The 18,545-nt window shown below is 36.1% G+C and overlaps 1 protein-coding gene across 3 annotated transcripts in view; it reads right to left on the bottom strand.

The window, feature by feature from the left end:
- LOC127850594 (diacylglycerol lipase-alpha-like) overlaps window positions 1–18,545 on the bottom strand; it is a 69,624-nt gene that overhangs the window by 37,226 nt on the left and 13,853 nt on the right. The window contains exons 1-4 of one of the 3 annotated variants that reach the window (XM_052383723.1): window positions 9,286–9,410; window positions 4,418–4,527; window positions 1,361–1,557; window positions 717–815 (exon numbers count right to left, since the gene is read on the bottom strand). In XM_052383723.1, coding sequence (XP_052239683.1) covers window positions 717–815; window positions 1,361–1,557; window positions 4,418–4,512 — 391 coding nt within the window. In that variant the 5' untranslated portion in view covers window positions 4,513–4,527; window positions 9,286–9,410. Of the gene's footprint in view, window positions 1–716; window positions 816–1,360; window positions 1,558–4,417; window positions 4,528–8,084; window positions 8,130–9,285; window positions 9,411–18,545 lie in introns of those variants that run through there. The other 2 variants (XM_052383726.1, XM_052383722.1) reach the window with 2 other exon arrangements.

Here is an 18,545-nt window from a genome sequence, read left to right as displayed (position 1 = left end):
AAACTTTTCAAATTGGTACAGATGGACTAATTTACCCATAGGCAGGATGAAACCGATCGTTTATATGCCTTTTGATTGAGAATAACAAGGCTAACAAAACAGACAAAACATTAAGGAGATAATAAAAGATGACAGTGAAAGAAACAAGGTCATAACATTAAAAATGCGACCACAGGGGAGCATGCCATTTTATATGTAATGAGACTTATTATGACACACTGAGTTGTCTGAGATAGATAACTTCATCTTTAAGGTCTATTGTGTTAGACATGCATGCTTCAATATTTCTGGTTACTTATTGCAATCCATCAAGACAAATTAATGCACTTCATTTATTTTTCAACAAAATAATTGGAGCCATTTTTTAAACTCAATATCAAGAGTAACTGCAATGCCCCTTGTATCAAAAGCAACTGCAATATCCCCTTGAGGCCCTGTTTTTAGATGAACCAGAACCATTTAAAAACTCAGCTGATTGACCTGACATGTGACCCAGTTTCAAACTTGGCCAAGATATCATTTGCATGGATGTTCTGACCAAGTTTCATACAGATAAGATTGCTTCTAGACAGTAACAAGGCAAATATAGCCAATGGGCTATACAAGATGCACAACAGACAAAAGGGCTTAGGTCATTACAAAAGCTCAAAATGTGCATGTTAAGTGAGTTACAAACAAAATCCTATCTACATTATACCCTGAACATGCATGCCTACCCATGATTGCAGAGAAGGCCACCTTGAAAGGACCCCCAAAATGCAACACCAGCCAGCGTATCCCAAACACAAGCCAGCCCAGCTCTCCTAGGCTCACAACTGAAATATACAACAATAATTCTCAACCAATACTTATGTTATCATTAAGAAACTTGGCTCATAATAACAAATCCCTTGTTTTGTCAAAATATTTTCGATGGTTTTTAAATAATAAAACAGCTTAAAGATTGTGATAAACAGCATCTTTAAGCAAGTATTTAGACTTATTTATATTAAAATGCATTATCCTTTTAGTTTACTGTTTTAAGTCAACACATTATTTTAACTCTGTTGACCGTTATTGTTTACTTTTGTTCACGAACTTCATTGATTATGAACTAATGTTCATGAACTTGTTCACAATCTTATATTGTATGAACACAAGTTTCATGAACTTGGATTCATAAAGTTCAGTTTATGAGTCATTTCTTCAACACAATATCCCAAGCTTGCGCAAATTATTCATGAACATTCCTTGAATTTCATGAAGGGGCTAGGATACACATAGGCATCTTCACACTCAGGCACACATGCATGCACATGCACTCATAGATCTCCCCAAGCAGGCTGGACAATAAAAGTAAATAAAATTTGATTGTACTCACCAATATGACAATACAGAAGGTAGTGCACATTATCTCTTGGCCCTGTATGCAGGATGCTTCCTCGGACGCTTACAAAGGCTACCATACACTCCAATATGACACCAAGTAAAAATATAAGAATGTAGCCCAATATAATGTCTTGTGCATCTTTGGTACCATCGTTGTGTTTAACAATAATCACTGTGAAAGCAATAATCCTGAAACAAAATTAACGTCCTTTATTTAGCATATCAATATGAATTATATGCAGCTCAAACCTTTGGATTTTTTCTTGATTGCATCACACACCTTTAAGGGCTATAGGACAACACTAATGTCATTTTCTTAAAGAACTTCCACTTGGAATTCTTTGGAAAATTATCATTAAAATGCTCCCTAAGTGGGTAATAATATGCAGACACCTTATTAACACAACTTTTGCAATCACGCAAACTGAATGTTATCATGTACTTAGTGTTTTGAATATTAGGCATACAAAAATAATATAATATGGTTGGTGACTTTTGATATCTTTTGATATCAGACAAGTCTGATATGGCATACCAAAAGGCAAGGCTTGCCACGCCTTTTCTCACTCCATGTTGCACAAGTGTTATATCGCATGATATAAAAACTCATCAACATCATATTCTATATATTAAGCCACTTTTTTTTCAAAGTTTAAAACTAGACCATAATTAAGTATAATTAAACAGTTCACTAAAGTGTGATAGTATTGGAATACCTCAACGTTTATCATTTAAAAGGTTAAAGGCAACCTTGAGTTTGGGCAAGGAAATTATAGCCAAAATACTGGATTTTGTAACAGATTTTCTTGCCAGTAAATCAAAACCAGACCCTTACTTTTATACATTTCCAGTTAAACTAGCAGATTCTTGTTTACTTGTCAACACCTATACTTTGTTTGTTCCAGACAATCAGAATACTGTTTATGTTACTTGCTGAAAATCAAAGATACTTCATGATTTGCATTACTTCTTTTTTTACACAAACGAACAGCTGTCTCAAACAATCCTCTGCATATGTACAACATTAACCTAGAATTCAGATCTCTTGAATCAGTGTGAGTCAAAAAGTCAGTTGACATAAGGTGAAAAATGAGGTAAGGTTGATGTATGTTTGTTGATTATGTAATCACTTAAAAATCACAGACCTATCAATGAAAGTATCAAAACTTTGTGCACAGCATTATTGATGATATATGCACCATGCTGTTTTGGGTTTACGCTTTCCCTCTTAGAAGCAAAGTGAAAATGGCTATGTGCAAACAGCATAAAACCAGAACAGTCTGCGAGTAACTCGCAGTCAGTTCAGGTTTTATGCTTTTTGCTACTCATATTAAGTATCTAAGGGTTGGAAATGAAGCCTTTAAAACTTGAATCGAGTAAGAAAGGTTTTCAATTAAACTTAAATTTCTAAGGGACTACAAATTTGTCAAAATACATTTATAAGTAGTAAAGGGTTAACCAAGAATTCAGATATCTTTAATCAGTAAAAGTCAAAAAGTCAGTCGATGTAAGGTGAAAAATGAGGCAAGGTTGATGTATATTTTTCGATTATGTTCATCAACCCTTATTGAAAGCATTTATGCTTTGTATACAGCATTATTGATATTACATGCAACATGCCATTTTTGGTCAACCTGATACAGACAAAGGAACGGACCAACAGAAAAACATATGTGCTGTGCTCTGTAAAAAAGGGGGTCTAATGCATGTGCATAAAGTGTAATCCCAGATTAGCCTGTGCAGTCCGCACAGGCGAATCAGGGAAGACACTTTCTGTCTAAACTTGATTTTTGCTAAGAAGAGACTTTCTTAAAACGAACAAGATGCGTTTGTGAAACACAATGTCCCCCTATATGACGTTTGACCTTGAAGGATGACCTTGACCTTGACCCTTCATTACTCAAAATGTGCAGCTCCATGAGATACACATGCATTTCAAATATAAAATAGCTAGCTTCAATATTGCAGAAGTGACATTACATGAGCAATTTTGACCCATATATTTGACCTTGAAGGATGACCTTGACCTTGACCTTTCACCACTCAAAATGTGCAGCTCCATGAGATACACATGCATGCCAAATATCAAGTTGCTATCTTCTATATTGCAAAGGTATTCATAAAATAAGCGATTTGGGCCACAAATATTTGACCTCTGACCTTGAAGGATGACCTTGACCTTGACCTTTCACCACTCAAATTGTGCAGCTCCATGAGATACACATGCATGCCAAATATCAAGTTGCTATCTTCAATATTTCAAAAGTATAAATAAAATAAGCGATTTGGGCCTCATATATTTGACCTCTGACCTTGAAGGATGACCTTGACCTTGACTTTTCACCACTCAAAATGTGCAGCTCCATGAGATACACATGCATGCCAAATATCAAGTTGCTATCTTCAATATTGCAAAAGTATTCATAAAATGAGTGATTTTGGCCACATATATTTGACCTCTGACCTTTAAGGATGACATTGACCTTGACCTTTCACCACTCAAAATGTTCAGCTCCATGAGATACACATGCATGCCAAATATCAAGTTGCTATATTCAATATAGCAAAAGTTATTGCAAAATGTTAAAGTTGGCGCAAACCAACCAACCAACAGACCAACCAACCAACCAACAGACCAACCAAAAGACAGGGCAAAAACAATATGTCCCCCACTACTACAGTGGGGGACATAAAAATATCATAAAATCAGAAAGTGTCGTCCCTGATGCAGTCCCCACAGGCTAATCTGGGACGACACTTTTCACACATGCATTAAACCCCCTTTTCACAGAGCACGGCTCATATGAATGGGCTGGCTTATCTCTGTATGCCTTACACTGCAGTAGATGCTAGTCATGCTTACGTTTATGGACGATCATCAATCGAAACAGACTAAATAATAAAATGTTTGTAATGCTTTTAAATATATTTAACACAAAGATACCGGTATTAATAAAATAGCATAACAGCGCAAAAAAAAAGTAATACTCAATAGCCCTAAAATATAATCCCATGATTTGTTTAGGATCATGAAGAATGTTATACATACCAACACAAGTGCATGACTGCCAGAAACAGGGCAGGTACCACCAAGTCGTCTGATCCTGTTGACCAGCGACGCCCAAAAGCAACCATGCCCGGCATTCTGAGGTCTCAAATCTGTAGAACAAACATAGCTATGAATTGCATGGAAGTAATCAGTGGACATGTGCACAAACCAAGAAAATATTGCATATTCAAAAGTATGCATATTTACCAAATTATTTAAGCACAAGAAGGTGAGGACATTTTGCGTACGTACATTCAGAATCATGTATGGGACAAATGTTCATGCACCCAGTAATTTGCTGCATACAGAAACAATAATTATCAGTTTAATTATTTTACATACCGGTAGCCCTTAGAGGAGAGGCACCCAGATTATCGTTGAACAAAATCTGTATCCACAATTAAACAGTACTGCATGTAAAACCTGAACAAATTTGATGTTTTACCATTTCTACTTATCATTTATAGAAGTTTGCGTGGAAACAATTAGAAATAAAGTGGAAGGGAAAGGGTAGTGTTTTTTTTTTAAGACTAACTAAAATAGATGTATATGCGTATGTATAATCCGTTAAAAGCAATTGGATATTTTACTTCCTTGTGCTCCATCAAGAACATTTGAGATAATATTAGACATCAATGACAAAATATAATTGCTTGCTTTTTTATGCAAAATTTGGATATCGTCAAAATGTGGCCACACTGGACATCATCAGAAAAATCAATCTTTTCATTGCCGAAGTTAAACTACGCCAAACCAACATATGATGGTGTCTACGTAAGGCATCTCTTAAGGAAATTAACATGTGATTATCATCCAAATATTGTAGGCTAAACTACAAACAAAACTGCAAATTTATCAGCTTAACATGGCACAAATCACGAAAAAGCGCTTGATCATGGCAGCTATACATGAAGCTTAGAGGGGGAGGATGGAAACACTGTGTTACTTCTTATGGACAATGGTCTCTTTAGATGGCCGTACGGGCGAGGCAAAGTTTGCTACATGAGAAAAGGTGAAACATATAGCAACAAACTTAAGTTTGCTAGGCAGGATTCTTTTTTTAACAGTTTCATGGCATAGGCTGGTTTCTCTAATAGAGGAAAAAGATATTTACCTTATGGAAAAAGGAAGTAAAATGATTCTTATTTAAAATATTTGTTGTAAAATTATATCAACATTTAGTCATTAATATAGTCTATATGGTCTATAGAGAGTGGCAACGAGGTTTTTTGGGTTATTGACAGTATGAATGGACTGTAGTCTCGAAAAATAGAAATAGGACTTGCAGTCATTTGTTTTTATTGCAGGCTGAAAATTGCAAGGATGTCTGCAAACTTACATTGATGTTACCTTTTTTCTGATGGGGTGGATGTTTATGTAAGTGTCTGCTTTCATTTGATAAAAATAGTTCCTGACAGATCTGTCAAATCACTGAATGGGAAATTTTGGGGGATGCGGTCATTGGCCTACATTTTAACATTTACTATAGTTTTAATGTTTTGAGGCTTAACATGATAGTTTATGTAGAACAGTAGTTGCCTATTTGCCTACACCCTTATAGGGCACGAGTTCGAATCCCAACGACGACAGATTTTTGTCTATTAAATTATTTAAAAATATTTAAAACATTATTGATTTATTAGCTGTCATAATAAATGCTCTTTGAAACAAAAAATATATTTTTAAAAGATATATACAGCGTTGATTGTGGTTGGTGTTTGTAAGATAAAAAATTAAATATCAATGAGATTAAAGATTAGGGCTGTCACGATTCACCGGTATACCGGTATATCGCGGTGCATGTCGTGAAAAAAATCGCACCGCGGTACGGCGTTGCCGCACCGGTTTTTTTAATATTATTATATTAGCACAGATATAAATACATTACATAATTATTTTGATATATATATCGTTTTGAAAAATGTAGAAGCGGTTCAAAAGGGCTAAATAAATAATCTGTTAATATCCAGGTCAAGCAAGCGCTTCCACTTGTAGATGTTTAACTTTCACGTTTAAAATACGGCGATGTATGGGTCCGTACCTTTTTTGGAATTAGGGACAGATTTCCTTTGCAAATAAGTTCATAATTATCCAAAAGATGTTTATTCTATTTCTTATTTTCTTTCTTTAGTATATCGATCGTTCAAAGCATGGCACTTCCAAATCATGTTAGCTTAAGATTCTGAATAAGTCGAGGAAGAGTCAGAACGCTACGGATTTTCAATACTGGGCCCGCTGACTCCGCATTTTGAACATGCCCTTGAAGCGTTCGATTTACACAGATCTTAGTCACAGCTATTGTAAACAACATGGCGGACATTTTAGAAAAAGACGCGAACAATAACATTATAACAATGACTACTTCTATCAAGTTTATTACAGTTTCTTTTACAGTTTCTAGTCATACTATGATACCAGTGTTTTCTGATTATTGAGTTTAATAAAGTTTGTAAAACTTGTTATTCTGCTGTTTTCTTCACAGATACATATTCTGTAAAATATCGCGGTACGTACCGCGATACAGTGTTGCCGTACCACGATATACCGCGGTACGCTCACGGCGTATCGTGACAGCCCTATTAAAGATAGCAAATGCCTTATTCTGCCCAGTTCTTAACTTCATCATGTGTAAATTAATACAGGGTGCTGTGCCAGATTTGTATGGCTTATTTTGCAGTATTTAATAACATTATTACACATTGACAATATAAAAAAATGAACTTCATTTTATTAAGAAAACAAGAGGCCCATGAGGGCCTGAATCGCTCTACTGGCTGGAATCAATAGGACTCGGCTGGAATCAATGGGGCTCAAGCCCTTGATAGTATGAACAATCTGAGTAAGCTTCAAACAAACAGACCCAAATTGGGAAACTCATCGCATAAACAAGAAGAAACGTACAACTTAAACTTCAAATGGCTCCTTTTCAACAATAAGATGGACAAATTTTCTTCACTATCAATGGGGTTCTGGCCCTTGATGATAATAAAACATCTGTTGAAGTTTCCGAAGGATAGAACTTTATATTTTAACAAACAAGAAATGTGTTTGTCGGAAACACTATGTCCCCTTCTGTGCCGCTTTGATTTTTTTTTACCTTGAAGGATGACCTTGACCTTTCACCACTCAAAATGTGCAGCTCCATGAGATACATATGCAAGCCAAATATGAAGTTGCTATCTTCAATATTGCAAAAGTAATGGCAAAATGTTAAAGATTTTCATTTTTTTCTCAAATTAAAGGGGAGATAATTCTGGACTTATAACTCCAATATTGCTCATTTTCAATAGGGTTTGACTCATCATTCAGATAAAGAAACTGTGCAAGTTGGAAAATGATTGGATGAAAACCGTGGACTTTATTGCGTAAACAAGCCTTATTTCACAATTTTCTCAAATTCAAGGGGAGATAATTCTGGACTTTACACTCTGATGTAACTCATTTTGAATAGGGTTCGAGTCCTCATTAATATCAACACACTGGACAAGTTTGAAAAGAATCGGATGAAAAATGTGGACTTTATCGATAAACAAGAGAATTACGCACACACACACAGACAGACAGAAACCATGCCATCCCATAAGCTCTTCTGGCCTATGGCCAGTAGAGCTAAAAACATAAATATGACCTCTAGAAGGGTAACAAGGTTTTCTAACCTAGATCTTACCTAGAAACCTAGTTTTTGAAGGAACTCCACTCAGATACAAACTCCACCTAGAAGATGTCAAGATAGAATCTGAGCAGGTTTCTTGAAGATATAATGTGGCCTCTAGAGTAAGTAACTAGATTTCTTATAATATTTTACCTCATGACCTACTTTTTTGGACACATGTGACCCAGTTTCGTACCCAGCGTCCATATTGTCCATATAAACAAGTTTCATCAAGGTTTGATAAAATATGTAGCCTTTAGAGTTGCAGTAAAGAGCTAAAATGTGCAGACATACACAGCATGACACATAACAATGGACGCTGGGCTTTGGTTGATTACAATACATGTAGCTCACATTGAACATTTGGTGCAGGTGTGCCTTAACCCTTTCAGTGCGGGAACCGAATTTTAAAGGCCTTTGCAAACAGTTTGGATCCATATGAGACGCCACAGAACGTGGCGTCTCATCAGGATCCAAACTGTTTGCTATTCTGATAGTGTTCTTTGAAAAAAAATCGAAGAAAATGCTAATTTTAGAAATTCAGCAGAAGACATTTTAGCAGACGACAAATTTCTCAGCATGCAAAGGGTTAAAGTCTATTTTGAGTCACAAACCAGACTATCATCAGTTATATGCTTTGTCCCAATTAGGCAATCAATTAAGTTTATGACTTATGGCCTCAATATACACTCATATATACTAGTCTCATCAAATATCAGTATCAAAAAAGAACTCATATTTATTATTTATATTTATAATTGGCCATGAATATCAACATATCTCAACAGGGTATTCAAAAATCTTTTACATAAAAACAGAGACAACATGTACTGACATTTTTTTAATCAATATCTCAAAACTGACCTCTTTTGTTTTTTGTTGTTCGCATATATTAATTATGAAAATCATCACAAAGAGCACATGAAATCCTATATACACAATGGGTAAACTAATGCTGCAAATCAATCCAATAATGGCAATTAGAATGATCGGAACTATCATTGGTATTATTACTATCACAAAAATCCCTATTGTACTTAAATATTTAAACTGTACATTACATGCAATTGTATTAATTGATTCTCATATAGTTTAGATATACTAATTGTGTGCAGAATCTAAACACAAATGTTACTTAATATGTATCAGAATTCGTTAATCAATTATTTTTTTCATAGATACAAAATAATTATAAATATTCAGTCACAAATTTTACCTCAAAATCCATAAGTTTACAAGATTCCAAAAATGTTCAAATTCAATGTTGCTCATAAAATTGCCATGTTACACTAAACAATCCATACTTTGCCCACGCATAAAAAGCTTAAGCACAGTAACAATGGGTTTACATGTATGAAATAAAACACTTTACAAAACATATGCATTTTATGAGCAGAGAAGATCGTATATCTATAAAAGCTTCCAGGTCATTAATGTGACCTCAAAAAAGTTGGTTCATCCCTAAAATGTTTTCTGATGAATGAAAAAATCACATGTTTATACACATTATCATAAACACATATAAGTAATAGTAAGTATTTAAACACATACATGCTAACAAACATATTTATATTACAATAACTGTCATGTATTAAAATGAAAAATAAGTGACATTTATGATGATAAATTTGAAATTTCTTTCCCAAACTAGTAAGCTTTCAAAATTAATCTATTTCAGACTTTTGGTCTCCATTTTTTTAAGAAAACAACGAAACATGCCAAGCCCATGTTCTTAGGTAGCTACACCACTGACAGCATCAAATTAGTCAATGTATTGATAAGACAAGATGTGTTTGTGAAACACAATGTCCCCCTATATGATGTTTGACCTTGAAGGATGACCTTGACCTTGTGAAGGATGACCTATACCTTTCACCACTCAAAATGTGCAGCTACATGAGATACACATGCATGCCAAATATCAAGTTGCTATCTTAAATATTGCAAAAGAATTCATAAAATGAGCGATTTTGGCCACATATATTTGACCTCTAACCTTGGAGGATGACCTTGACCTTGAACTTTCACCACTCAAAATGTGCAGCTTCATAAGATACACATGCATGCCAAATATGAAGTTGCTATCTTCAATATAACAAAAGTTATTGCAAAATGTTAAAGTTGGCGCAAACAGACCAACAGACCAACAGACAGGGCAAAAACAATATGTCCCAAACTACTGTAGTGGGGGACATAAAAAGTAGCACAACATGAGAATGAAGCCCTTTTTTATTTCCTATTGTAAGATTTCATTGATTTGTATCATGCCTTATATTCTATGTCTATTTTAGTCCACACATTGATGTCAATAAAAGCAAAATCATGCTTTTACGGCAAGCCTTTTTACAGCAACACAGTCATTACGATGATAATAAATTTGAGTGTGCTGATCATGATGATAATGATGATGGTTATTATGATGGTGCTATTGCTGGGTGATGGTAATTATGTTCATGATTATGATGATGATGTTGCTGGAAGATCGTAATTACGATGATGATGATGTGGCTGTTGTTTGATGACGGTAATTATGATGGTGATTATGATGATCATGTTGCTGTTGTCGGATAATCATAATTATAAAGATGATTATGATGATGATGTTGCAGGTGCTAGATGATGGTAACTATGATGGTGATAACAATGATGATGTTGCTGCTGCTGGATGGTGATCATGATGATGATGTTGTTGTTGCTAGATGTTGGTAATTATCATGGTGATTATGATGATGATGTTGCTGTTGTTGGATGATGGTAATTATGATGGTGATTATGATGATGATGCTGTTGTTGTTTGATGATGGTAATTATAATGGTGATTATGATTATGATGTTGCTGGATGATGGTTATTATAATGGTGAAAAGTAGGAGGAGGATAAGGGGAAATAGATTGAGGATGACTCAAGATGTTGTACAACTGCAACCCAGTTCCATGTTATGATCATTACATCTGGTTTGCTGCAATGACAAAATGGCACCAAGATTCAAAAGTGATATCTGTATGACTTCATTATTTGTAAGTTGAGTCCTTCCCACAATTTTTTTCAGATCTTTTTTGTCCAAAAATTGTGCAATGTATTATTATATAATTTGCTTATATGACAGATTTATTATACACATGTTTTGAAACTGAATTTCTCTCATGTATTATTCACAGTATTCATAGTGAAAAAGAAAAAGAATTTCTGAGAACATTGTCATTTTTGGTGATTGAAAATAATTGAATTTTATATTAAGTGGTGCTTGAAAATATTATCATTTTTGCTCTGTCTCCAGACTCCTGCAAGTCTTTTGCAAATCATACCAAAACAAACCTGTTGGTGATATTTGGACTACGTTATCTCCACAACCAATTGATGATACGCTATGTGTGAACAGTTCGCACAAATAGTAGCCATTTTTATACTTGCAAGTACATGTATTTGTTCACAGATTGTTGCAATGACAGGTTTTGTCACCAATTCAAAAACTAAAAGAATGCTTTCCATCAGCAGGGTTTTTTTTGGCCCGATTTTATAGCCGAAATTCGGCTATGGTCCCAATCCCAAAAAGTATACTTTTTTCCCAAAATGTGGCAAAAAATTCCCAATTTCCAAAAAAAAAAAAAAAATATTTAAAAGGCTAATGAATTTATTTTCCCAATTTCATGAAAATGCCGATAAAATTCCCAATTCCAAAGCCATGGGCTATCTTCCCAAAAAGTGGAAAAAAAACCCTCAGATCAGGGAGCAACATAACACAGTTACACTTATGATAAGAGACTACCTGAAAAAACAGTTTTGTTTCTGAAATGTTTTTATTTGATCATTGGGCCAACAAAAAATAGGTCCATTTCGGGTCTCCCAACCGTGTCTCCCGAATTGGCGCCGACCCTCAACTTTTTATTGGGGTCGCCAAAAAAACTAGAGCTTTGTCACAGACATGACGAATACCCCCACATGCCGCATTGACATATAATATTTTGCATGTTGTCTTCACAAAAAACAGCAGACACCATGCTCAATTTTTAAAACGCACTAAGTGACCTAGTTTTTGACCCAGAAAGGCCCATTTTCTAACTTGGCCTTAAGATCATATCCATAAAACTTCTGACCAAGTTAATGGAGAAGATCAGATGTAAACAATTTGAATTAGAGAGCAGACACCATGCTGAATGTTAAAAAACGCACTAAGTGACCCCGTGACTTAGTTTTAGGTTCGGAATGGCCCATGTTCAAACTTGTCCTAGTGAGTATTTAGATAAAACTTGTGACCAAGTTTGGTGAGGATTGGATGAAAACTACTTGAGTTAGAGAGCGGACAACATAGTGAGGTTTAAAACCCACTAAGATACCCCGTGACCTAGTTTTTGACCCGGCATGACCCATATTCAAACTTGACCTAGACATCATCTAGATTCAACTTCTGACCAAGTTTGGTGAAGATCGAATGAAAACTACTTGAATTAGAGAGCGGACAACATGCTAAATGTTTAAAACGCACTAAGTGACCCTGTGACCTTGTTTTTGACCCGGCAAGACCCATATTCAAACTTGCCCTAGACATTATCAAGATACAACTTCTGACCAATTTTGGTGAAGATTGGATAAAAACTACTTGAATTAGAGAGCGGACAACATGGTAAGGTTTAAAACACACTAAGTGATCCCCGTGACCTAGTTTTTGACCCGGCATGGCCCATGTTCCAACATGACCTACACATCATCTACATTTTTAGTTACAACTTCTGACCAAGTGTGGTGAAAATTCAGATTTAAACTACTAAGTGACCCCCTGACCTAGTTTTTGACCTGGCAATGCCCATGTTCGAACTTGGCCTTAAGATCATCTAGATACAACTTCTGACCAAGTTTGGTGAAGATCGAATGAAAACTACTTGAATTAGAGAGCGGACAACATGCTAAATGTTTAAAACCCACTGAGTGACCCCGTGACCTAGTTTTTGACCCGGCAAGGCCCATGTTCAAACGTGGCCTAGACATCATGTAGATACAACTTCTGACCAAGTGTGGTGAATTAAGATCAGATTTAAACTACTTGAAATAGAGAGCGGAGCACATGCTCAATGTGTAAAACGTACTAAGTGACCCTGTGACCAAGTTTTGTATCTGGCAGGGCCCATGTTCGAACTTGGCCTTCAGATCATCTAGATAAAACTTCTTACCAAGTTTGGTGAAGATCAGATGAAAACTACTTGAATAAGAGAGAGGACACCATGCTGAATGTTAAAAAAACGCACTAAGTGACCCCCTGACCTAGTTTTTGACCTGGCAAGGCCCATGTTAGAACTTGGCCTTAAGATCATCTAGATACAACTTCTGACCAAGTTTGGTGAAGATCGGATGAAAACTACATGAATTAGAGAGCAGACAACATGCTGAATGTTTAAAACGCACTGAGTGACCCCGTGACCTAGTTTTTGACCCGGCAAGGCCCATGTTCGAACGTGGCCTAGACATCATGTAGATACAACTTCTGACCAAGTTTGGTGAAGATCGGATGAAAACTACTTGAATTAGAGAGCAAACACTTAATACGGACCGACAGACAGACGGACAGACAAGTTCACTCCTATATACCCCCCTAAACTTCGTTTGTGGGGGTATAATAAAAAAAAAATGTTCATTTTCGTTCATATAAGATGTAATATCAAGCAAACAAAGCATATATATTCATGTATTTCTTATAATAAGCTTTAGTAGCCTTCCATTCTAGTTCCCGAAAGACAAAAAAAAACAAAAAAACCCTACCTAACTGACCCTGTTTTCTTTCCATGGAGATCCCATACGGACCTTTTTTTTGGCCTTAACAATTTTAAACCAACTATTACTATTAAGAACATTATGTCTGAACTATTCAGATCATTATGTCTGAACTATTCAGATCATTATGTCTGAACTATTCCGATCATTTTGTCTGAACTGAATTCAGATCATTATGTCTGAACTATTCAGAACATTATGTCTGAAAGGAAACAAACAAGTGTGTCCATATTCTATTTATATAAATGTGGCATACCAAAACACATATGAGCATTGAAAACATTCATATTAAATAAGTTAAATTTTGTGTGTGCCTGGAAACATAAATATTAACAAGAGGGCCTGAAAGGCCCAAAGTTGCTCACCTGAGATTCAATGGAACTGAACAGTGTTCTATGCAGCCCAAGATGTCATAAGATCAAAATGTTTTTACTTACTTTCATGACTAGTGAACACCCTGGCAGCCATGTTATTCAACAGACCAGAACCATTTTCATACACGTCCAAGATATCATTTAAACAAATATATTCTGACAAAGTTTCATGAACATTCCTGAAGCCATATAAGGAAAAATGCCCAGCCCCCTGGTGGCCATGTTTTTCAAGCAACTGGAACCATTTTCAAACTTGTCCAAGATATCATTGGGATAAATCTTCTGACAATGTTTCATGATGATCAGAAAAAAAAATGGCTTCTAGAGTTTTAACAAGGTTTTACTATAGTTATATAAGGAAAAATGCCACGCCCCCTTGGCGGCCATGTTTTTCCACCAACTGGAACCATTTTGGAACTCGTCCAAGATATCATTGGGACAAATTGTCATACCAAGTTTCATGAAGATCGGAAAATAAATGTGGCCTCTAGAGTGTTAACAAGGTTTTACTATAGCCATATTAGGAAAAATGCCCCGCCCCCTGGTGGCCATGTTTTTCAACCAACCGGCATCATGTTTTAACTCCTCCAAGATATTATTGGGATAAATCTTCTGACCAAGTTTCATGAAAATCGGACAATAAATGTGGCCTCTAGAGTGTTAACAAGATTTTACTAGAGCCATATGAAGAACAAGAGCACCGCCTTGCGGGTGCAGACCGCTCATCTATTTTGTTTTTAAAGGTGAAGGGACTCTCATTTTCAATCACAAAGGAGGGAGGGGTGGAGTGAAGAGGGGTGTATAGTGTGGGGGTGTGGACATTTATTACATTATCTTTAAAATGCGAAAAAAATGCACACAAAAAATTCTGGGGGGGGGAGGGGGGGGGGGATTCTTTGGTGCGATGGTTGGACGGTATTTCAAACATAAAATAATAAAAATAAATATGTGTTTTTTAACCGTTTTAAAAAAAAATTGGGGGGGGGGGAGGGGAGGTGGGGGGGTATAGTGTGAGGGTGTGGTGGTAATTTGTGAGATGATCTGAAAAAAAAATAATAAAATTGGGGGGGGGGGGGGGTGAGTTGGGGGGGGGGTATAGTGTGAGGGTGTGGTGAAAATTTGTGAGATGATCTGAAAAAAAAAAAAAAAAAAAAAATTAGGGGGGGGATTCGGGGGGGGGGGGGGAGGGGGGGGGGATTCGGATGGGGGGAGGGGGGGGTGGGGGGAATTCTTGGATGCGATGGTTGTAGGGTATTTCAACATAAAATAATAAAAATAAATAGTTGTTTTTTAACCGTTTAAAAAAAAAAAAAAATTGGGGGTGGGGTGGGGGGGGTGGGGGGGTATAGTGTGAGGGTGTGGTGGTCATTTGTGAGATGATCTTAAAAAAAAAAAAAAAAAAAAAAAATTGCGGGGGGGGATTCGGGGGGGGGGGGGGGGGGGGGGGGGGAAGGGGGGGCACGGGGAATGGTTTGGGTGGAGTCTATTGTGGTATGTCAGGTAAGAGTAGTTTTGTCAAAGTATCAATCAAATCTAATCATAAATAAAGAAGTTATGGCAAATTTAGCAAATTTTAATAATTTGACCTTGAGAGTCAAGGTCATTCAAAGGTCAAGGTAAAATTCAACTTGCCAGGTACAGTAACCTCATGATAGCATGAAAGTATTTGAAGTTTGAAAGCAATATCCTTGATACTTAAGAAGTAAAGTGGATCGAAACACAAAATTTAACCATATATTCAAAGTTACTAAGTCAAAAAAGGGCCATAATTCCATAAAAATGACATCCAGAGTTATGCAACTTGTCCTTTTACTGACCCTTACGATAGTTTGCGAGTGTTCCAAGTATGAAAGCAATATCTATGATAATTTAGGGGTAAAGTGGACCAAAACACAAAACTTAACCAAATTTTCTAAGTATAAAGGGCCCATAATTCCGTCCAAATGCCAGTCAGAGCTACATAACTTTGCCTGCACAGTCCCCTTATGATAGTTAATAAGTGTTGCAAGTATGAAAGCAATAGCTTTGATACTGTAGGAATAAAGTGGACCTAAACACAAAACTTAACCAAATTTTCAATTTTCTAAGTATAAAAAGGGCACATAATTCTGTCAAAATGCCAGTCAGAGTTACATTACTTTGCCTGCACAGTCTCCTTATGATAGTTAGTAAGTGTTGCAAGTATGAAAGCAATAGCTTTGATACTTAAGGAATAAAATGGACCTTAGACACAAAACGTAACCAAAATTTTCAATTTTCTAAGCATAAAAAGGGCACATAATTCTGTCAAAATGCACGCCAGAGTTATCTAACTTTGCCTGCCCAGTCCCCTCATGATAGTAAGTAAGTGTACCAAGTTTGAATGCAATAGCATTGATACTTTCTGAAAAAAGTGGACCTAAACGCAAAACTTAACCAAAATTTTCAATTTTCTAAGTATAAAAAGGGCACATAATTCAGTCAAAATGCACGCCAGAGTTATCTAACTTTGCCTGCCCAGTCCCCTTATGATAGTAAGTAAGTGTACCAAGTTTGAATGCAATAGCATTGATACTTTCTGAGAAAAGTGGACCTAAACGCAAAACTTAACAGGACGCCGACGCAGACGCAGACGCCGACGCCGACGCCAAGGTGATGACAATAGCTCATAATTTTAAAAAAAAAAATAGATGAGCTAAAAATGCCCCGCCACTTGGCAGCCATGTTTTTCAAGCAAACGTAACTATTTTCTAACTCATCCAAGATATCATTGTGACCAATCTTCTGACCAAATTTCATGAAGATTGGACAATAAATGTAGCCTCCAGAGTTTTAATAAGGCAAATTTTGACGTCGCACAACGCACGATGGACGACGCACGATGGACAAAAAGTGATCACAAAAGCTCACCAATAGCACATTGTGCTCAGGTGAGCTAAAAAGCACAAATACACACATTCAGCTACACTCAACAGGACCCAAACAAACTAGTTAACACTAATGATTAACTCATATCCAATGCTTTGGGAATGAAGGAAGTAAATGATTTGTTTACACATAATCCATTTAATTTTAAAATAAAATCCCCAAATAAGTATCATGGAATCATGTACTTATTAATACTAAGATGAAATTCTGTATAAATTCTGTCTCCAATTTATTTCACTTATGTCAATGACCTGTGAAATATATCCAATTAAAAGTGCAAAAACCAATCAGGACTTAAGTTATACTAATCAAAATACCCATTATATGGCTGAGTCTTTGATTTTTTGGATACCTTTCACTCATTTTGACTTAATTGACAATTTGTAATGTTTCATTATTAATGGTAATGAAATATGTTATCTATGTCGCATAGTTCGTCAATACACAATTCACGATAAACGTGAACAACGTCCAATTCTGTTTCCTTTACATTTTATTTCTGCTTATAAAACACAACACAACGTTATCAAAATGTTTGTCAAATACAAGATACATGCGAAGCCCGCAACGGGCCCCCGCCCGCAACAGCAAGCAATAATAGGTCTGCTATCTTCGACTTTCCAAGCAAGACTGTTTTATCAATATAGATATAAACAAGGAAAGCTTTGATAATTGTTTCGTTTTCAATTCTGATTGGCCGTGTAAAGTCACTTGTCTGCAACATAGCTATGACGTATGCAACGGACACATAACAAATACATACGGAAATGACCGAAGATTGACACATAAGGTAAGCAAATATTCGTGGCCGGATTAGATAACCCGAGGCTATAGAAATGTTGGTCCAGGTGGCCGCCTATCCAAGAATGTATGAAACCTGGTACAAATTTCGATTATTATATCAACTCAATAATGCCCCAAATGTGCGTTTTGTGTGCATTTATGTTACATCTAGAGCAGTTAACTAACCTAGTCAATGACCAACATAATAGCAATGCAATCTGTCAGGATTAAAAACAGCCTAGGCTAGTGTTGTGTATTGAGCAAATGTAAACAAGTGGTCTTAACAACTTGACCACATGACTATGGCAATCGAAATGCACATTAATTGACCAGTCGCCAGCTGTCAATCAAACTCACGAAATAATCAATCAGATTTCGTTTATTGCGGCCACATGGTCCGACAAACAAAGACTGTCGGAGTAATGGATAAAGCATTTTATGAAAACACAACTTAGTGGGCGGAGCGATCTCGCATTTGGCGACTGGTCAATTCCTTAAACCACGGTTTAACAGTTAACATATAGTTAAGAGACTTTGAACCAGGGTTCACTTAAACCCGAGTTCAAGACTTTGAACCACGGTTCAAAGTGTTTCAAAAAAAAGATACAAATCTGTTATCTGAGACAACCAATCAGCGGAGCTTAAACCA

This window comes from Dreissena polymorpha, chromosome 11 (genome assembly GCF_020536995.1).
Source record: "Dreissena polymorpha isolate Duluth1 chromosome 11, UMN_Dpol_1.0, whole genome shotgun sequence".
In the NCBI taxonomy this organism is placed as follows: Eukaryota; Metazoa; Mollusca; class Bivalvia; order Myida; family Dreissenidae; genus Dreissena; species Dreissena polymorpha.
The sequence above is the reverse complement of the archived record's forward strand: the minus strand, read 5'-3'. Positions and strand labels throughout refer to the sequence as shown.